This window comes from Melospiza georgiana, chromosome 7, assembly GCF_028018845.1.
Source record: "Melospiza georgiana isolate bMelGeo1 chromosome 7, bMelGeo1.pri, whole genome shotgun sequence".
Classification (NCBI taxonomy): domain Eukaryota; kingdom Metazoa; phylum Chordata; class Aves; order Passeriformes; family Passerellidae; genus Melospiza; species Melospiza georgiana.
The window spans coordinates 21,804,371-21,826,872 of NC_080436.1; the positions used below are offsets into that span (position 1 = coordinate 21,804,371).

General features: G+C 36.3%; 1 protein-coding gene across 1 annotated transcript in view; it reads left to right on the top strand.

The window, feature by feature from the left end:
• LRP2 (LDL receptor related protein 2) overlaps positions 1–20,357 on the top strand; it is a 110,138-nt gene extending 89,781 nt beyond the window's left edge. The window contains exons 64-80 of the mRNA XM_058028332.1: positions 308–436; positions 2,571–2,702; positions 4,042–4,173; positions 5,840–5,983; positions 6,700–6,865; positions 8,494–8,622; positions 9,292–9,512; positions 9,937–10,116; positions 10,626–10,745; positions 12,546–12,636; positions 13,201–13,268; positions 13,428–13,548; positions 15,813–15,942; positions 17,665–17,784; positions 17,880–17,987; positions 18,422–18,493; positions 18,943–20,357. Of these exons, the coding sequence (XP_057884315.1) occupies positions 308–436; positions 2,571–2,702; positions 4,042–4,173; positions 5,840–5,983; positions 6,700–6,865; positions 8,494–8,622; positions 9,292–9,512; positions 9,937–10,116; positions 10,626–10,745; positions 12,546–12,636; positions 13,201–13,268; positions 13,428–13,548; positions 15,813–15,942; positions 17,665–17,784; positions 17,880–17,987; positions 18,422–18,493; positions 18,943–19,104 (2,225 nt within the window). The 3' untranslated portion in view covers positions 19,105–20,357. The remainder of the gene's footprint in view (positions 1–307; positions 437–2,570; positions 2,703–4,041; positions 4,174–5,839; positions 5,984–6,699; positions 6,866–8,493; positions 8,623–9,291; positions 9,513–9,936; positions 10,117–10,625; positions 10,746–12,545; positions 12,637–13,200; positions 13,269–13,427; positions 13,549–15,812; positions 15,943–17,664; positions 17,785–17,879; positions 17,988–18,421; positions 18,494–18,942) is intronic.
• Positions 20,358–22,502: the final 2,145 nt, after the last annotated feature.

Consider the following 22,502-nt stretch of genomic DNA (forward strand, 5'->3'; position numbering starts at 1 on the left):
GTATCATTAAAAGATCTTAATAAGTTTACACTATTAAAAGGAAAGTTTGGTCAAATGTTATCACAAAGAATTTTCCTTCTGTCTTTTTTATAAAACAGCAGTCTTCTTTCAATTCATGGATATGTGACTAGAAATCAGGGTGTTACATCTTGGCTATGGTTTTAACTTTATGCAGACTTCCAAAGTAGTCTTGCCACTGTTTTACCAGATGGCATCAGCTTCCCCATTTGCAATAGGGAATAGGGCTGTCTGTTGGTACTTCATAGTTTAAACTGTGACAGAGGAATATTTCTCTTCCTGATTGTAGGTAGAGAGCCAACACCAAGACCTTGTAAAGCTGAAGAATTCAAGTGCAGTAATGGAAATTGCATTCCCCTACATTATGTCTGTGACAATTATGATGACTGTGGAGACCACTTTGATGAAATAGGCTGCAGTAAGTAATAATATCAATAAAATACTAAATTACAATGCTGTTGAAATAGATATTTCTGAAACTGAAAGCAATGAAGGTTTTTTCCTTAATACCATACTAAGAAGTATTGTTTTTTAAGTAGCCTCTGTGAATTTCCTTATTGTTTTTTAATGAGTCTCTTCTAGGATTATTCAGTTAGCGAGGACAATATTTACTGTTTTCATTCTTTCATTACTTTAGTTTATTTTGTTTTAATTCTCTTCTGTTTTCATTTTTTTTGCGTGTGTCTTCCAAAAACATATAGATGTGCTACTTAGAGACATGGTTTAGTGGGTCTTGGCAGTGTTTGGTTTATAATACAACCTGATGATCTTAAAGATCTTTTCCAGCTTGAATGATTTCATCGTTCCCTGAAATTCAGTAATCTGAACACAGTCTTTTTTAGACTTAGAGTATTTATGCATCCAAAAAAAAAATTGATACTGATTTTGATCTTGTTTTGAAATAGGTTGTGTTACAGAGGCAAGAACATCCGCCTATTTCAACCATAATTGCAATAGACTAACCTATGGAGTTATTAGTAGGCAGACTCTGAACTGGTACATGTTCCTCCAGCCCTGTTAAAAAAAAAGTATATTGAGATGCTTCTATTTCCCTTTTTACAGACATGACCACAGAATGCTTTAAGGACCACTAGTCCTTTGCCTGTTGGCCCTCTCAGATCCTCTGTATAGCTTTTATGAACTATTTATTATATATTTACTAGCATCCATTTAAATATAAAGCTCTGACTTGAACTTTGACATGAGAGGTATTCCATAAAATAACCAAACCTTTTTCTGAGGTATTCCTCAGAAAAAACCAAAACAAACCCCTAAGTTTTTATGTCAATATATAGACAGCTGCAGAGTGTTAATATGAGCATACACTTGTAATTCCAATTTGTCAGGCTGTGATGGCATCAAGTACATGTGTGCCAAATGCTACATGGGTGATTTGCAATCTAGCAGATTTCCAAAACACAAATAACTTAGAAGCCTATAGTGTCGTGCATTTTGGAGCAGCCAGTTTCTCTGTTTCAATTACCATCCCAATGGTCTTTAGGTAATACAGCCCAATGCAATGACTTGATGAAAATATAGAAGTATAAAAAGGCAATGAGGCAGTGTGAAACAGACACCACCTGATGTCTGCATTCAGCTCTTTGGGAATAAATGTGAATACAGATCAGATGGTGACATTTGGAGCCTTTCCAACATCAAATACCTGCTATAATGAAAATGGAATATTTGTGTGTGTATGTGTACAATGAATTTATGCTTCTACATGTGTATGAAATTAGTTGTTTAAACTTAATTTAATCAGCTCTGGAATGTGAATGTAAAAAGAACATAATCAGCTTAATGTAAAGTTTTTGCTATACATCTGTATCTTTTCCTCATGATCTTCCAATAAGCATACTATTTATCTTTTCTGCTTATATAACAGATTTGTGTTTTTACTCAAGTATTTTATGCATATATACAGTATATATAAACAAATAGATTTCTATATGTACTTTAAGACATGTATAATTTTCATTATCTGTTACAGACTATTGTCCCTCACTTGGCTTTTCCATTATAGGAATGTTTTAAAGGGCAGTGCATTCTGTGCAATGACATGTACTGTCTGCAGTAGGCTTTAGATTAGGTTTGGCATGAACTACATGCCATCTTCTCTCCAGTTTCCAGATGTTAATAATGTAGGGCCTGTGTTATACTTGATATCAGTTGAGAGTATGTCTTGTTCAGCTGATAAGAAAGCACTGGATAAGAATGAGCCCTGTTGGCAAAGTTAGGCATTAGATTCAAATCTCTTAAATTCTGCAGTTGCTGCAGATTGGTGGTAATTTAGAATGTAATTTCTGTTAAGCAAGGTGTGCTTTAATGATTATGGATCTTTTCCTGACCCTCTTCACTACCTGACAGCTTTCTTAACCAGTGGTTACTGTTGTCTTCTAATTTTAATTTAAAAAAAAAAGATAAGGAAACTAACTTAATCTATCTGAAAACTATTTTTAATTGTAATAATGATGAAAATTAATATGCCTTCTCCTTATCACTTCATTTTTTTTGTATAATTGTATAATTTTCTTTTTTTTTTTTCCTTTCAGATCCTGGAACAGAGCGAACTTGTGCAGAAAATATCTGTGAACATAACTGTACCAATCTGAATGAAGGAGGCTTTATCTGTTCCTGTAGGCCAGGGTACAAGGCCAGTGAAAATAATCGCAACTCCTGTGAAGGTATTTTTAATCTTATAAATGTCTGCTTGCTGATAAGTGTTCACCTGTCACTTCATCATTCTAATGTGACCACTCATTTTCACATTCTAACAGGATTTTTATGCATTTATCAGATGCTTCCTAAAAAGTTCTGCCTCTGAATCATATTTTCTAACATGTATGCTTCATTCAACAAAAAATTGGCTCCACAGTTAAGACTTCTTTTAAGCTTTTGTTGGCTGTATATATGTTTTTGTTTTACAGCCCATAGGTTTTGTCATATTTTTGCAGTCTGAGGGATAGAAATGTGATTGGGTTTTTTTTCATTATTGAAAACAAACTTAGTGCAGGTTATACTCTCCTTCTGTTCTGTTCTCGAACAGACCTACAGTAAAGGTGTGTTGTGTCGTATTTTTGCCCTGGATTTTATGCAGATAAAATGTGGTGAGGAGTCTACTCAAAGGCCATGGTTTGTGGTCATTTGATATAGTACCTTCCCAGTTGGTGTTTCAGCATGTTTTCATGAGAACCTTTCTGCTTGTTTCTCCCAGCTCCTGTGGACAATTTGTGTGGTTTTATTAAAATGGTCCAAGGCCACCCCTCCCTTTCCTGCCTGCTGATATAGTTTCTGAGGACTATGTGTCTTGTCTTCAGCATTTCAAGAAAGCTTTGCTCTTGCTTCTCATTTTAGTCATACCTCATCTTTTGTCTTGCCTTATTGATTTAACACAAAGATACATGATCAAAAATGCATCTCTGAAAATAAACCTGTTAAGGAGGATTGGAGTAACTATTGGCAATCTGTAGTTAAGACATGGTAAACAGCAGATGAGTGATGGGGAGTTCTGTTTGGTTATAGATGCTGATTTTAAGGATCACTTATTAGGTCACTGATCTTTAGAGCATGTGGGGAAGGCACAAACCTACAACTTCATGGAGTAAAGATGACCAGCATAGAATCATCAAGGTTGGAAGAGGCCTTTAAAAATATCCAGTCCAACTGTCAACCCAGCACCACCACTGTAACCCCTAAATCAGTAAACCATCACCCAGCACCAGATGAAGATGCACCTGAAACACCTCCAGGGGTGGTGACTCCACTTCCCTGGGCAACCTACTCTGATGCTTGACCACTCTTAGAGTGAAAGTTTTTTTCTAATATGTAATCTGAATTTCCCCTGTCTCATCTTAAGGCCATTTCCTCAGCTCCTATCACTGCAAGCAGTGTAAAAGAGACCAGCCCCCAGCTCACAGCTTCCCTTCAGGGAATTGTATAGAGCAATGAGGTCACCCTGAGACTCCTAGAGACTAAACAAGAAAGAAATCAAGTTTTAGGAATCTTTTCTCTTCTTGTGTCTAGATATCAATGAGTGTGAGATCTTTGGAACATGCACCCAGGACTGCAAGAATTCCAAAGGAAGCTATGAATGTTTCTGTGCAGATGGCTTCAGGTCCGTGGGTGATCAACAAGGGAAACAGTGTGCAGCTGATGGTATGTTAACTGATAGCAAGATTGACTGCCACCTGTAAAGAGCAGGTGCTATATAGCAACTTAATGAATGTAATCCTCTGTTTTATAAGAAGAGGATAATGAAAGCCAAACCTTATTCTGAAAGATAATACTATCTGTGTATTCCACCTATTCCATAATTAGGAATGAAAGTGCTCATCTCTGCTTCCAATTGTAAACATTAGAAATGATGCTTTGATTTGTATGCCTGCCTTCATTTCTCCTGAAATTTTCTGCAAACAAAAGCCTGTTGTCCTGTGGTTGTCATCAGAAGGAAATTAATGTTGCCTATTCTTGAAGTTTAGATTTTTTCAACAAAATAATGCATCAGAAAAAAGTTGCATTAAACTGGTATAAATCAAAGGCAGTTTGATGACAGGTTGCCATTCATTATTCATGGACTGATGCACACAAACATAAGGACTTTGGCCAGTGTTTCAAATCAGTCATTGGCTTTTTATCATACCACAGTGCAGTGACTACCATGTGTGGCAGTGCTTGAATAGGCAGAGTTGAGTCAGAAAATAATAGTAATATATCAGTAATAATAAAAATAAAGAGGTGAAGAAAAGAGAAAAAAGTGACAATCATGCAGCATTATCTAAAAACCAAAAGCACTACTGTTTCTAGAAAAGTAGTTACCCTTTAACAGCTTTAAGAGCTAAGTCATAGACATTTGGTGTGCCTAGTCAAATGGTAAAGTCTTCAGAACAGAATGCCTGTGACCAAACTGGCATGCTACTGGAGGTTTTGAAATCTAAAAATTATTTGTAATATGAAAAATGCTACAAGAAAATGGAGTCTCCAGGTTAACCATCCAGGGGCCTAGTTCAGCAAATATTTACTGCTGAGTGTTAGGCTGGAAATGCAAAGGACATTTACACTTCAGTTTCTGCCTGGCTGCCTGTTTGTGCCTGTGTCAGAAATCCAGTTCTTTGACATCCTTCTTCACAGGCTTTGTTCAGGAAGCATCTAGACACACAAAGTATTGAAGGCTAGGTGATAGAAGATAATACGATTGTAGCTGGTAACAATGAAATTTGTTGTGCCCAAGTTCTATTTCTGTAGAATAGAACTCTGCCCTGCTTTGTCATACAATCTCACAGCCTTCATAAATGAGGGTATTATGGGATGTTATCAGGCTAACCCAGAATTAAACTGTGTCCAGGAAAACATTCATCTGAATATGGAGCCATTAGAATTCACAAACTTTAAGGTAGAAGTTGGACATGTTATGGCTTAAGGGACTGGGAATTTATTTGTACTTTCAAAATTTTTTGCTGTACTTTGAGGGGGAAGTGGAATCACATAGTGTTTCCACTACGTAGTGTGTAGTGGCATTTTGGTTTTGAGATGTGATGATATGCAAACAATATAATTTTAAAGAATTTTTAAGGAATTATGTCTGTGCAAGGTCTATGGTGAAAGGGATAATACTACCCTCAGTGGTAAGCATTTCAATTTTTATGAATTTTGGAAAGCCATGAAGTTTGGATATCTCTGAAGCTTTAGGAGAGGCCGTAGATTCCCTCTGTTTCTTGTACAGATGCAATTTGTGAAAATCTCACTTAGTTTTAATTAGAAATGACTTTCATCTGTTTTTTCTAAAATGAGAAATAAATGAAAGTAAATTCATGATTGTTTCCAGGTAATCCCCCATTGTTACTGCTGCCAGATAATGTGCGCATTCGAAGGTACAACATCTCATCAGAGCAGTACTCCGACTATATCGATAACCAGGAGCGCATCCAAGCTCTGGATTATGACTGGGACCCTGAAGGGATAGGCCTGAGTGAGTATGCTAATACTCAGTCATGCAGTGGTTGGTTTAAAAATAGGCATTTCTGCAACATGGGTTTTTAGTTTACACTGGAAAGCAAAATCAGATTAGATCAACTGGCCAGGTCTCCATTGAATGTGCCCCTCCCCTCTGCTCATTCTCCAGCATCATGTGGTTTCTTTTAGTGCTTTAATTTAGCTTAGCTGGATTTTGATCTGGTTTTCCTTTCATTTTAATGTGAGTGTAGCTGTAGAATTGTGGCTCTTTAGGATTATGCTGCAATAGAAGATTGTTATTAACCCCTTCCTTTTGCCTCTGCAGTTCCCAAACCTTGCAAGGACTTATACTAAGCAGAAATGGCAATAGATCCCTGTATTAACTTATTTTTTTGCTTATTCCTTGAGTTCCCTTTCTTTGCTCTTTCCACAGGGCCACTGTCCTGGGCCACACTTGCTCCTTAGGCTTATGAGAGTCTAAATTACTCTCAAAATCATGTGTAAAGAACTAAGATCCTCTGCTCTTGAAAAATGTGATATATATTTCTTGATAATCTAGCTCAAGATGACTTTGGATATGTATCTTGCATATGATGGATGACTTTAGAATTTACACACTAACACAAGCTTACTCATAAATAAATAGGGCTGGTAACTTCACATAAGAGCCTCAGAAAAATTAGAATTTTTGAAAAATATGTAATTAACTAGACATTTCTCATCTTTTTTAAGGTATTGTGTACTTCAGCATTCTGGGACAAGGTTCTGAGTTTGGAGCCATCAAACGTGCTTATCTCCCCACATTTGACAGCAGTAGGAACAATCCAACAAAGGAAGTTGACTTGAATCTCAAATACATAGTTAATCCTGATGGGTTAGCTGTTGACTGGGTTGGAAGGTAAGTACACTGAAAAGCTGGAAAAATGCTGTACCTTCAACGTGTCAGTTTGTGAAGTTGATCAGGCTGTGCAAAATCCACTTTTTTATTTGTTATGAATTGTCTCTGAATGTTTCTAGTCTGAAGGCAGGTCAGAACAATGTAGTAAGCTGTCCTTGCCCAGACAGCAGGTTAATAGGTGTTCATGTGGCTGACTGCATCACATGTTCTGTGCAACTGGCAGATCAGTTGTGCATCACTAAAGTGATAATACACAAGCCTCCATATCAGATGGATTCTTCTTCAGTGACTTAGGTACGCTCCAGAGAACAAGCTTTCCTTGCTTTTGGAAAGAAAGCTCCCCAGCCCACAACAGAATTTCATCTTTTATCTTTGCTCATTCCTTATCAACCCTGTGCTGTATGAGCAATCCTAAAACAGAAGGAGCTCTGAAGTTTGATGAATAGATGTGTTTTCTCAGAAAATGGTTAGGTTTTTGTAATTGTGTTTCAGAGGTCTTTCTACTGACTGTGGGTGTTTTTAGCCTAAAACATGGTAATCTTTTAAACTTAATCATAGAAATCATGAGGTCACTCCTTATGTTTATTACCTTGGAGAAGAGCTGGGACAAAGTTGGGCTTCACTCTTGGAAGTTTGATTTATGGTTTGCAGTGTCATTTCATCTTGTGATACAACTGTTAAAGGACGTGGTGCACAGGTATAGCTGTAGCTCATGTGGCATTAATGTTGAGAGGAACCTGATGCATCCAGGATACATATCACAAGCATCCTGGTGGGGCTTTAGCTTCACCTTGGTGAGCAACTTCAGCACTTCAAGCGTAGTGCTGCACTGATTTCAGAACAGTGTTTAAAAAACTATGTTTCATTAGCTACACATTACATAAAATGCTACACATGGTTTGAGACACTTAGTCTTGCTGCTCATCTGCCAAATAGAAATTACAGTATTTTTTCACATTCCCAGGTCAGCTAGAAGATAATTTATTCAAGCAGAAGGCACCATATGATTAGTGAGTGCATAATAATGAATCTGTTTATTATCTAAGGCCAAAAAGTTATAAAGGCATGATGATAAAGATAAACAAAATTCAAGGAAGAGTAGTCTGAGCACCCTGTTTATTAGGACTAAAAGCATTTTCATCTGATATGGGAACAATTTATTCATTAGTATCTCTGTCAGAAGACAATAGTCTAGAGAGGAGCTGTGAACTAACAAGCTGGATATCTCCAGAGCTGCTGCATAAATTACATGGTAAATGAATTTTTTACTTGTAATGAACTTCATCATCTTCTGAAAAACAGAGTCTTTAAAGATGCTTATTAGCCACTTCTGCTGCTTAAAAGTAACAATGAAAGTTTTCAGTAGTCCTTCAATGAAGATTATTTGACGGGAATCAGAAGCAGCTGCAGAAACTTTTTCACAGGAAAAAAACAAGTGAGCCAACAGATCACACACATTTGCTAAACTTACCTTTATTTAGGATCTGTATATTTTATACAAGTTCAGTAATCAATACAGGTTCATTATATTAATTTTCTTCAAGTTTGATTGAGTCTTAATTTTTTTTATTCCTCTTCCCAGTGTAAACTATTTACTTTTGGAATGTTTTGTGTTTTATGCAATTCAGACATCTTTACTGGACTGATGCAGGAACTAATCGCATAGAGGTGGCAAAATTAGATGGACGCTATAGAAAATGGCTTATTTTTTCTCACCTGGATCAGCCAGCAGCTATTGCTGTCAATCCAAAACGTGGGTGAGTATTGCAGGACTTAACAGAATTATTTCCAATGCTATTTGAAACCAAAAAACCCCACAGAGGTAATTTTTCAGAAAAGACTGTGGGAATGTTTTCTGGAACTTCCTTTTAGTAACATTGCAAAGTTTGTGAGCATGGGAAAGCATTTTAGGATTAGATTTAACCTGGATGCCTGTTTCAGTGACAGGGCCAGATGGTTCAAATAAAAATCACTTTTCTACATTATAATTTGCCCACCAAATTTCTCAGTTACTACTGAAACAGGGAAACAGCTGGGATTGTCTCTTCACCAGCTCCAAACAGGACAGTCATAGCCTCCTCCATGGGGAAAAGCAATGCAAATGCACTTGTAAATTCAGTAGCTGGGCTTGCTGCAACTTGGATTAAATGGTAGATCATGAGATATTGATATGTGCTTCTCTCAGCTGGAGTACAGCAGCAGAGCTTCCTGAAGTGACATGGATGCTACAGCTTTATTGTGACTGATGGATGTTCTTTTGGTATTTATTGTTCAATGAACTCTCTGTGACCTTCCCAATCACATCTGCAAAACATAAGTTGCTGAACAGCTTTTTTTTCCATTACTGACCTTTTCCATGAAACTCCAAAGGATAATCACAGTGACCAAATTCTGAACTGTATCCATTTATCATTCTGTCCTTTCAGGCTCATGTATTGGACTGACTGGGGAAGGCAGCCAAAGATTGAATGTGCCTGGATGGATGGACAACAAAGACAAACTCTGGTCTCTGAAGACCTTGGCTGGCCAACTGGTCTTTCTATTGATTATTTGAACAATGATAGGATCTATTGGAGTGATTCTAAAGAAAATATAATTGAATCCATGAGACCTGATGGGACAGACAGAACCATTGTACTACATGGAGGTAAGACTGTACTATGTAATTAATAGTAACCAAGATGTGTGCTAAGAAGCACTTGGGCTTCACAAGTGTGGCTACTTTTGGGGGCTTTTCAAACATTAAGTCTTGGTAGTATTTTCTCCTTTATACAGTGATCAATGGCATACCAGGCTCAGGGATGCCTGGTAACTGGACTCCCAGAGTGGAGTTTGTGACTCAAATAGGAAACAATGTGAAAAACTGGATTCTTACTTTTTTATGTATACTATTAATCAGTATTAATCCATGTGGGCACTGAGACATGAAGAAGCACATGACGATATAAATATATGACTGCATGTGTCTTAAAATGAAAGCAATAAATCGTGTATTTAAGCGGAAGAACAGCAGTTTTGTCCGTTCTACTAAAGATTTGGTTGCTGACAGTATGTTACTTGGTTCCTTTGAGAAGTAGGCAGTCCATACAGCCTTGATGTCTTTGAAGGCCATTTATATTGGATAGCTAAAGAGCGAGGAGAAGTCTGGAAGAAGGATAAATTTGGAAATGGAGAAAAAGTGAAAGTTCTGACCGTAAATCCGTGGCTTACCCAAGTGCGCATCTATCACCAGCACAGATACAATCAGTCAGGTGGGTAATCAGGATCCCAGTGGGCCATTTCCTGCTGTGAAATTGAAGTTGGTATTGATGTCTGCAAAGAGCTTAGTAAACTTTTGATAATGTGTCTATTAGTAAATGATAATATTAGTTTCTGAAAACCTAAACATTTTTTAGAGACTGACAAGTATTTTCTGCACACCCAAAATGAAATCAACAGTGGAACACCACACACTGGTCTTTGGAGTCTCTATAATATGATCCTGTCATTTCTTTTTTCTCCCTCCCTCACGAGAACAGTTGTAATATATCTTTATCCTTGCAAAGTGCAGATAATTTCCTACTTGGAGTAGTTTGTTCCTGGTGCTATATGGGCAGCCATTGTCACTCCCTTAAGAATGTAAGGGTGTAAGAAAAGGAAGAGAGAAGGTTTTAGTATAAATGTGCTATGTTGACACAACTGACTAAGGAATTGCCCTGCCTTACCTCAGGAATATGCTGCATTGCTTCTTCAAATCTTTATCACTTTATCACTTTTTCAGTGCCTAATCCTTGTAAAGATGTCTGCAGCCACCTCTGCTTGCTGAGACCAGGAGGATACACCTGCTCATGTCCTCAAGGGACTCGGTTCCTAGAAGGCAGCAGCACGGAATGTGATGCAGGTAGAATAATTTGTCAAACTGGAAATGAAAGCAACAGAAGCTTTTCTTTAGGAATACAAATACATTACTGAATTAGAAGTATGGAGAGATATGCTAACTGATGTAATAGATATTGATAAGTGAGAATATCTGGCTTTTATTCTCAGTCATCACTGATTTGTGGTCATCTTGTACATTTTCTTTAATGTCTTTGCATGTCATTTGTAAAATGGATATAGGTCTAAAATATTTTTGAAATTTCAAAATATTTTTTTAAGAATGTCTTGATTTCAGAACTAAGAATTTCTGACAAATTATTTTTAACAATTCTGTAGAACCTCTTACTTAGTTAGTATCATAGAAACTTAAAGTTTACAAAACTTAGGAGTGTGGACAGAGATAACTTCTGGATAATTATACTCTGGAGAGTCTTTTAGGCACTAGAATTTCATGCTTGCAATGCATTTGTTGCATTGCAGCAAAACCCTCACAGTGTTTCCAGGAGCACAAATCAAATAGAATTTCTCAGCCTTTACTGAGAACAGTGAAAATACCACTGCAGAATTTCTATTTCTCTCTAGCTGAGAGTCTGCATTCTTAGCTTTACAGTGGTGTAGGCGGTAGACAGATGTCCTTGTACTTGTCCTTGGAATGTATCTTTAATACATTAATGATTTGTAGCATTATGTCTGGCATCTTTCCTATGGTTAATTTTCTCTGAATTATATTCTAATTGCACTGAAAGAGAAAATGTTATCACTTTGACACTGCCTTACCTCCAAATTACATTTTCTTAATAATTAGTAGTGATATTTTCTATTGCCATGTGATGTGAGCTGCAGAAAGAGGTTACAGTAATATGTAATAGTGAATGAATATATGCAATATGTGTTTAAATAAGGGATCGATAACTGTTGATTGCATTTGCTAATTGCTCTGTATTGCTCTGGAGACACTGAATTCGATATTCATTATTCACACTGCTTTATATAAAATGTTTGGGAATTAAGAAAACTGGGCTAGTGCAGTGACCAAGCATAGTTTTTGTTCATATATTTAGTTTATTTGGCCCTATTGCAGCTACTGAGAGACAGCCTGCAAAACCTCTGCCTTTCCTGTTTCTTGCACCTCATTTACTTGAAGGGAGTTTTACCTTTAAGAAACATTGTAGCAACACACTTCCTTCTTCTGGATGATAACAATTTTGTGATTTATGTCCATCCTCAATCTATAGACTATAATAATGGCTCAGATCCAGGGCTTTTCCTATGTTTCCTATACACTTTTCTGACAATATATCCAGAGCTCTTACTGGAGACTAGTATGATTTTTTTTCCCCACTTGATTCAGCATTAGAATAATGCTCTTCCTCTCTGTGTATTTCCATCCATTGCTTTTCTTCATAAGTAATTGCATTCCAGTTTGGCCTTCTCTGTACAACTTCCTGCTGGTAGAATGGAAGAGTCTAAAAGAGAGAAGTTGCTGCTTTCTGAATGGAGAGGTTTGAAGGGTGGTGTTGGGCTGTATTGCATGGAAAAAAGAAAGTGAGCAGACACACAGCTCTTGAGCTGACTCTGCCTACACTCTACTAAGTTGTTATGCTCTGAGAAGAGGTTTTGCTTCAATTAATTTAAACTGATTTGGCAGAAAAAATAGACACAAGAGCAACAACCTTATGTACTATCAAAACCAAAAATTCTGAAAAGCGGCCTGTGAGTTTGCACATGCATGATCTCTAGAGACAAAGAAAATGCATTATTGATATTATTTAGTTTGTTGAGGATGTCTTGATAATGCATATGTGGCTTCTGAATTTTGCAGCTATTGAATCCCCTCCCACAATGCCACCAGCTTGCAGGTGCATGAATGGTGGAACATGCTATATAGATGAAAGCAGCCTTCCCAAATGCAAGTAAGTCTGTATGTTGTTAGGGTAATCCTGGCTCAGACTGTGCTGGTTTAGTCTCATGAAACAATTAAACTCTGAAATCTGTTGGAAACACGTCAGAAGGTGTCATACATTTGCAGTAGCATTTTTAAAACAACTATGGAAAAACACATGCATAAAAATATCAACAAATAAGTAATGTAAATGTATCAGTTTGGAGGGAAAAACCCAAACAAACCCTAAAACCAAAAACCAAAAGAGGCAAACCTCTGAAAATTCTAAAATGTTATACCCCAAAATTACATCAATGGAAAAGTGACTCTCAATAAATGTAGCTTGGAACAGCCAGCAGGTGCCACCAGTGCTCCACTGAAACCAGACCTCTGACTCAGCACTTTTTATTTTCACTTTTAGTTCTCTGAATATAGGAGACATACTATATTTACATACAGTGAGTGCAATATATAATTACTGAGCATGGAGTTAAAATTTCTGGGTTGTAGATAAACATTTCAGAATATAATCATAAAGCTGAGATCCCAAACTTAATAAAAGCCATTCAGTCAGCTGTCCTTCTTACATTTACAGATGTTCTTATGGATACACTGGGAATTATTGTGAAATAGGATTGTCAAAAGGAGTCCCTCCTGGAACAAGTAAGCTTCAAGAATATATTGCACTTGACATTTGAGCTAAGGAATTTGTAATACCTCACCATGATACCTGTTCAGGGTCAGGCTTTTAATTCTCTGGGTTCTTGTTTTGCACTGAACTATGCTTGCTTGAATGTTTTCTCATTCTCCTGTCTTTGGCAGCAGCAGTAGCAGTGTTGCTGACAGTCATACTGATCATCATCATTGGAGTGTTAGCGGTCGGAGGCTTTTTCAACTACAGACGGACAGGCTCCCTTTTACCAGCACTTCCCAAACTACCAAGGTATGTTTGGAAGGCTTTCAGAGCAGGAATGGCTGTGAACTGGAAATGTAGATTTGTTTCTAAAAATTTCTGAAAAATCTATTTTTGCCATCTGCCCTTTCTGGTGGAATCTGGAAACTGCAGTGTTGCAGTATCTCCAGTGAATTTTTCATTCCAGGCAATACCATAGCTGATCATTATTGTATAACAGAGGATGACTGTAAAACTCTTTGACATTCTAAATTAGCTTTTAAATAATGGGCAATATAGAAGACCGTTTACCAGATCTGAAGCTGCATGTTCAGTTCAAAAAGATACAAAAGATCACAGTGAAACGTTTTCATTTTTTATAAAACTTTGACCTGAGATGAATTGAAGAGATCTTTTAATAAGTGAAAGTCTATACTCATCTGCAGTCCTGTATTCATGTGCTTAAAAATATGGCACATGTGTAGTGAACTTTTGTTTCCAATGCCTGAGATAATGCCTACACTGCTGACAGTCATACTATTGAGTGAAAACCAGCTTTGTGAAATGTCATCACAAATATTTGATGTTTTAAATCAAAGAAAGATGAAGGAAATATATTTTAAATTATTTAAAATTAATTTCTTTTAGTTTTTTTAGCTTTATGCTAATTATGTGTTTTAAAATGCTTAAAAGCACATTTCATAGTCCTTGTACCAATTTCCCAGTTACAGCTCTTGAACCATTGTAGTAATTAAATCACTGTAGTCAGTAATGTGGATGAAGCTAAAACTGCTTCCTCACTGGAGGATTACCCTGAACTAGTGACACTGAATGAGCCCAGATGAATACAGCCAAGATAATTAGAGGGATGGAGCAACTCTCCTACATAGAAAGGCTGAGAGAACTTGGTTTGTTCAGCCTGGAAAAGAGAAGGTTTAGAAATGACCTGAGGATGATTTTCTAGTAGATGAAGGAAAATGGGGAGAGACTTTTTACAAGGGCACATAGTGACAGGATAAGGGGGGAATGGATTCAAACTGAGAGAGTAAGTTTAGATTAGATATTAAGAATTAATTCTTTGTGATAGTGGTGAGGCATTAGAACAGATTTCCCAGAGAAGTTGTGAATGCCTTGTCTCTGGCATTGCTCAAGGCTGGGTTGGAAGGAGCTCTGAGCAATCTGGTTTAGTGGAAGGGGTCCCTGCCAATGGCAGGGAAGTTGAAACTAGATGATATTTAAGGTCCCTTCCAGCCCTAGCCATTCTATGAATCTGTGATTCCAATCCAACTTTTTCATGAGTTTATTTATTTCTGCCGTATGTCGTAGTGCTGCCATTGCTCAATCCCTCTTTAAACTCGGAACTCATACCTTTACAGCAGACCTAACTCAGCTACAGCTTAGCTCTTGCCTGTGGTATGAGACCTGTCCATGTACAGGAACCATAGCTAAGAGCTACCATTTAAAAATTGAATCAGCTGATGCTTACAGGGCCGACTGGTGACGTTTCCTGCAGCACCAGCTGTAGGAAAGAAGTCTAGCAGGAGCCAGATCCAGTGAGGACATACAATGGACATGCAATTCCAGCACTTCTGCCTTCCTTCAAGTTAGGCAAATTTGACAAAATGAAACCAAAGGTTAGCTATGGAGCAGATTTGTAGTTAGATGTTGATGTTACATACTCACATTTCTGTGTGGGAATGTCCTGTATTTGGTTACTGATCTTATCTTTCACTTCTCTTATTATTTTTTAGTCCAACAGTGTGCTTTCAGACTGTTTCCAGTATTACTCATAAATATCTAGATTGCACTTGTGGTTGTCATAAATCTATACACAGACTGAACATTCACTAGTATGAAAACAGTGTCTTGTAGATATCTTCATTATTTGCATGCCTAAATCTTCAGTATAGATGTTGGTGGATTTATTTTGTCAGATTTCAGATGTGTGTTTTAAAAAACAGTTTCAATGAATTTGAGTAATTGAGTGGATCCATGCATTTGTCTTTAAGTCAACATTAAGTGTGTTCAAAATGTAGGTAAATTTAGTGAAATTTTATTTCATTGACATCATTTGATGTCTACATGAGCACACAAAGGTATTTGAGATGATTCTGAGGGGGCTAACTTAGGTTGAAAAATTCATTAAACTAATAAAGAAATACAACTTCTGATGCTAGCTTGCCAAAATTCAAAGTGATAATTATGCTTAGAAAAGCAAGTGAAAAAAACTGTATTATAAACTCTCTTTCTGTGTAATGTCTTCTACTTTCTTTTTATTTTTGTCTGTTTGTTTTTGTCTGTTTGGTTTTTTATAGTTTGAGCAGTCTTGTAAAATCTAATGAAAATGGCAATGGGGTAACGTTCCGATCTGGAGCAGATGTGACCATGGACATAGGAGTCTCTGGCTTTGGGGGAGATTCTGCTATAGACAGAGCAATGCAAATGGTAAGGTTTAGTTCTCGAAAATTTTTTTAATTGTGTTCTTTTAATGTAATTAGTGGCTTATAGAAGGGAGCCTTTTATCTATAAAATGATAGTGGGATGATAAATGTGTTCTAGAAAAGAAGTGAACAATGATTGATAGTTTCCTGGAATAGCTTTTTGTAATTTGAAAGCAAGGACAAATATAGGATGTTCTTTAAAATAATGTGCATTTTTTGAAGATTTATATAGCAGAAATTAAGTCAATTACCCTATTTTGTCTTTCATGGGATATAAAGGGAATGACTAGACAAATGAAAGCATTGTAACAGGGAATTCTTTAGGATCTCTGTGTTCCATAGAACAGTTTAAAATGTGTAGTTTTCACAACCAGATAGTATGTTAGAGCATTCAGAGGTAAAACTCACTCCTAACCACAGGATTCACTATTTTGTGCAATACAGTATAGATTTGAAAATTTCTTAGTTTATGAAGTTTAAACAAATCACATTTAACAGTTATGGGGACATCATAAAGCGTAACTCTACTTAATGCACTTTTTGTTACGCACATCTGAGAAACAGCAGATCCCTGTGTTATTCCCATTTACCACAAGTACAGTGTACAAATGACTTTTACTTGTAGGAAACAGATCATGGATATGTTTGAATAGTAAGCACTTGCTGCCAAGCATAAGGTGGAAACTCCCTAAACTGATGTGAATAGATATGAAATGAAACAGGTAAAGAAGATAAGCTCCTAGTATTACCTTTGCCTAGATGAAAAAACATGGAAATTGTTAAAATTAGGCAGTTTGTGTAACAAAACATCCACATAAGCATTTTGGTAAATACTGGAAAAATAGCTTTAGGCTTGTATATTATCCCAAATCTTCTTCATGAACAAAGAAATTGTCATTTGCTTGGCATTTTCTGGCCTCGTACTCACATACTGAAGCTCAAGCAATGCAGTTTATACATTGCCAATAACAGGTCTGGGTGAAGACTATCTCTACTTATGTGACGTTAGTTCTCCCTATATAAACAAAAAAGAGTATAAACAAAAAAAATTTGTTTATACTCCCTCCATTGGGCATGAAGCAGTGTTTGTGAAAATGAGGCAGGTTTAAGAGACTAGCTGCTGTACTATTCCTGTGCTGTTCCTTGCTGGTTCTGTCATGAGGCTGTGTCAAAGAGCAGGACAAGTGCGTCTGGGTGGGGTTTTGTTTTCATTATCCTCTTACCTGGTGTAACTCATCTGACATAACTGAGGGGACACACTGCTTTGTCTCAAAAAATACAGCAATCTGCTTGCTGGGACAAAATTAATGAATCCCCTTCTCTTAAATATCAGTTACTGCATATTAATTCATATGTCATTTTGAAGTCTAAATTAAAATATTTATTTGGATATTATTCCTCCTTTGATATCTCTTCCCTGTTGAAGGTATGATATGTGAAAGTCATCTTTCCTCATCATAAAATACTTGGAGTCAAGTACTGAAATGTGGGGGGAGGGGTTTGTCCATCTAAAAAATGGGGTAATATTGGAACAATCAGTAGTCCAGGCTGCCAAGTCAGACAGTAAAAGTAAATTGATGTGATTTTAACAGATAAAGGTTTTGTCTAAGCCTACATGAAAGTAAATATGTGTTGTTCCCCAAGATGAAGAGTCTGACTACACAATAATTCCTAGGAGTATGGAGGTGTTTATTCCACTGCAGTTGTTGGGTTTTTTCCTCCATAGAATGAAAACTTTGCAGTGGAGTCGGGGAAACAACCAATCACGTTTGAAAATCCAATGTATACAACCAGAGATGGTGGAGCCAGCACAGCTGGTGCAGTTACAGTCATTCGGCCAACACTTGTAAGATAAATTTTGGCTTGACTTTCACCTTTCATTTTCCCTTATGACCACCTTTTCTTCTTTGAAGAATGTTGATTTTCTTCCTTCTCCTACAGGTAGCAGCAGCTGGTAGTGGGGAAAATGAAAATTTTGAAAACCCTGTGTATTCCTCTGGGATATCTACTAGCCCGAAGGAAACCCCTCAGAGTACAGATGCACCTTCGGTAGGAAGTTCAAATGCTCTAAGGATGCCTTGTTTGTGTTCTGCTCCAGATCAGAAAAATTGAATTGCTAGAGAAGATGCAGTCAATTTAATGTAGTTTCATGTACCTCAATAATTGCCCTTGTGTTGTTTTCAAGACAGGTTTTTCCTTTTTAATATACTTGTCTGGTATATAGGATTCCATGAAGTAATTTAGTAATTTTTGTTGCTTAGTCTTTTGTGAATACTTCTTTAGGTGAAATAACTTAGTAATCTAGCAAAAAAAGAAATTTGTGTTCCATGCTTAGAATTACAATTACAACCTAGTGATGTAAGAACATCCATTTTAAGTCACTGGGGTAGCAGTCAATGCAAGTGAAATCCAATGCTGTAATGGCAGTTTCCAGAGAAGTTTTGAGAAAAATGTGTGAAGTTCTAATAATTTTTATGTTTCAGGAATCAAAGTGGAGTTTCTTCAAGAGAAAAAAGAAGCAAAACACTAATTTTGAAAACCCAATATATGCAGAGGTATTGTTTATATTATATAATTCTATTTTTCAGCTAATGTACTGATGGACTTTGTTCTTGCTTTCATAGGATAAAGATTATTGGTAGATTCTGCTGCTATGTGGAACAGCACAGAAATTCCAGTGCAGGTTAGGGAATGAAGTGGTTGTCTGAGGTTACTAAATGTCATGCACAATGAGGTGTTGAGCAGGCTCAGCTCAGCTGCTCCTGACATTAAGCATTAGAGTAGAAGTTCCAGTGTATAGAGTGTAAATTTCTAGTATTGCTTTTACTCAGCTGTCCTATCTAAGGTGAAATTAGCATTTCATTTTGTTACAGGTGCTGTTTTGCAGAAATAATTTATACCATTTCATTTAACTTTAGGAATATTTATTTACTGTTTCTGAAAGCTAATATTGGATGTGTGGTGCATTAGAATGTAAGGTTTTATTTTATGATTATTGTTTCAGATGGAAAAGGAGCAGCAACAGGACACAGAAAATGTCCCTACCCATTCTCCTTCACTGCCTCCCAAGATTATTCTGAAGAGAGACCAACCCCTAGCTTACACAGCAACAGAGGATACGTTTAAAGACACCGCCAACCTTGTTAAAGAGGACTCTGTGGTGTAACTGGGTAACTCGTTTAGGGAAATTAGACACATCCATTTGCACATATATTTTTTATAAACAGAAGAGTAAGGTTCACATTCAAATGCTTTATAAAAAGATATACATCTCTTAGCCAGTGGCTGGAGATGTATGTTGAAACTATGCCTTGTTTTTTTGACAAATGCCAATTTCTATTTTTATGAACGATTATCGTGATGTACTATATGTATATCTTTGCACTGAAGCTGTCTGAAAGTAATGTTATAAATATATTGTACATTTGTAAATTTTTCTGAGATTATCTTGTTCGGTGATGTTGCTAGTAGAAATTTGTATGGAATCAGTCATATATTTAGGGCTAAATTAATTATATAAATGCTTAAAACTAAAAGAAAGAGAACCAAACAAGGCAAATAAAGGAACATTACTGATTTACAGGGTCTTTAGAGTGTACCTTTAATATCAGCACCTTTTAAAAATTCTACTGGTGCTCTGGGCATCTTTGCCACCTGTTTTATATAGTACTGTATATAAAAATGGGTATCTCTTCCTCTTGTGTTAAACAAAAGATGAAAGAGTCAATGCAGCATTATTATGCTGAATAGTTACCTGTGCAAAATGTTGTTCTTACAATGTTGCCTGACATAATTTCCTCTCAGTCTATAAAACACATACTTTTCCTCTAGGTTCCAATTAACACAATTCCATTACTAGTGTTCCTATGAAGACTGGATATATTTAGATTTTAGTGCCACAACTACTTAATGAGCTTTTCTCTTGCTCATCAATGGAATACCTCTGTTCTTGGCTGGAGTCTCTGGAACTGTGTTCTCTTTGTACTGTGAAGTAGCTAGGTTTCTGTAGCAGCTTATTTCCAAACAGCAAAATATGAGAGATATTGGTTCATTTCAGAATTCCTTCAGGTTTTTTTTTTAAATGTGAAAATTTAATTTTATTGACTATTTATTTCCTAAGGTGGATATTAATAGAAAGGGAAGCAATTTCTACTAATGCAGTCTTTGTAGTTTTCTGGTTGTTCCTCTAACCTTCCATCAGAATATACTGTTGATCTTTTTAGCTCTTCTAATAATTAGCCAAGATAGTTTCCACAACATGAACCATTTGAGAAAACTGATTACAGGACCATGTTCTTCAGTATTCCTGGCTAGCTACTCATACAAAAGATTCCTGAATTTATAATGATTGAGACTTTTGCTACTTGATTGTTTTATATCTAAATTCTCAAAATATATACTATTTCTAATTAGAATGCTTGTAATTACATGGTAACATACTTTGATTAGAAAAGACTGTAAAATGATGCTGCTGAATAAGTCTAATAAACATATTATTTTATCACATTCCTATTCCATAATTTGTGTCAAGGCTCTATGTACTTTTCCAGTTGTGGAGACTTCCGTGCACTCTGAGAGGAAAACAACAATGCCTTAGATAAAGTTAAATAAGAATAGTGTTTACTGCTTTACACAGCTGTCTAAAGTTCTTCCTGTAAGATGATGTCTTGATACTGACACTGTATCTCTGTAAGTGTGAAAGCTGCCCTGTTACACACATTCAATAAACTGGCCCTTGGAACAGGAAACTCTTACTATTGAGAGACTGACAGTCAAGGTAGTATGGACATAAGTGATTAAAACCTTATTTCAATTACCTTTCATGTCTGATGTCAGAATCTGATGCTTTGATTTTTTTTCTTCTTTAAGCACATTATGTGTTTTTAAAATAATTTTTTCTTGAGTCCATTAATGTAGAAAATTCCTTAGAGTTTGCAACACAACAGACACATCTGTAAGGATTTCTTTGAGATGCAAGATGCTGTTCTTAAGGAAATAATTCACAAGGTTTTAAAGGGAGAAGGCAAGGCTGACCCTTCCAAAAGACTTGCCTGCAGTTGCATACCGTGAGAAAAAGTAGTGTCAGTTTTGGGAATAGTCTTTGTCAGCTGAAAGATTTGGAACCAGTGTTGGTGAAAACTGCTAATATGTGAGCTATGTATCAGAAATACTTTTTTTCCTGTTATAATTTTAACTTTTCCTGTAATAATTTTAACTTTTTAAGATAGGGAAGAAAACAGTCCCTGGGTTACTCTCTAGTTAGGTAGTATGTAGGTTTGGTTGTTTAGCATATCTCCTGCTCTCAGCAGCATAGCTACTGAGAACCCTTCTGATTATCTACTCTTTATCAGTGTATGTACACTTGGGATTATGTAAAATTTAAGTTTTGGTACTTTGTACAACAGAAGTTTTAGATTATACTCATAACTTTATTTTTCACTTATATTCTTTTTCCCTTATCAGGACAGTCCCTGCTTGAATTCTTAAATTTTGGACTCTTTCTGTTTCAAAGAAAGCTGATTTTTAGATATTTCAACAACTGTCTGTATTCTGCAACTATAGAGCTGATAAATTATACTATTAATTTTTTAATGTACTTTCTCTTTAGAGCTGCCTGGCCAGATAGAAAGATTTCTCTCTCTGCAAGTATTTATTGTGAAATGAAGTAAAATAGATTTATTCTTGAAGCTGTTTGCTAGAGAATAGAATTTCAATGAAATACTTGAAGATTACTAGAACATTTTACATACTGTCCTTTTTTTTCCCATTGCAAACACACACACATGCCCTCTCACACATAGTGATGAAGCTTCTTTTCTTATGTTTGGAGTTCTGACCTGCACATGGTATTTTTTTAAGCTTAATTGAATTGCACATTAATGATTAATCACCAGCACAGCACTTCAGCAAATAAAACCTTTACCCCTTCAATTTTAATATCTCTAGGAGCACCCATTTGTGAGCCTCTGGCCAATAGCTCAAGAGATAGAAATAGTGTACAAAAGGCACAGTAATGTCAGCTAATGTTTTGCCATTCTGAACATGCTCTGTACAACTGAAAGGATTTGCTATAGCCTACACTAATGACCTACTTCATCTGATAAGTGAAATCATTTTCACCTGCAAAACACACTGAGGATGAAAGAAATACAAATGCATATTGTTTTTGTATTTTCCCCATAAACTACAATAATATTAGGAAGACAGTTAAAGTATGTATTTCGATACTCTGTTTGTTCTGTTTGCATAGAACAGTGAAGTTTTGATTTTCCCTAGAATTGCATATCTGTAAAATTGCTTGTGTTTTTTTTCCTGCAGAATTGAATAATCAAGTGGCCAGATACTATAATTGTAATTTCTGGAATATGCTGCAATATCTGGACCTCATTATTATTATTTGACTTAATGTCTTGTGTGAATAGTATTAACTAGATTTGTAGCTGAAAATTTTATGAATGCAGATCCTATAGAGGTATAATTTCTGAGCAACAGCCTTCAAAAACATGCTGGATTTACAAGCCTACCTGTGAACTCAGAATTTCAGGTAAGGTGGGGTGAGGGATG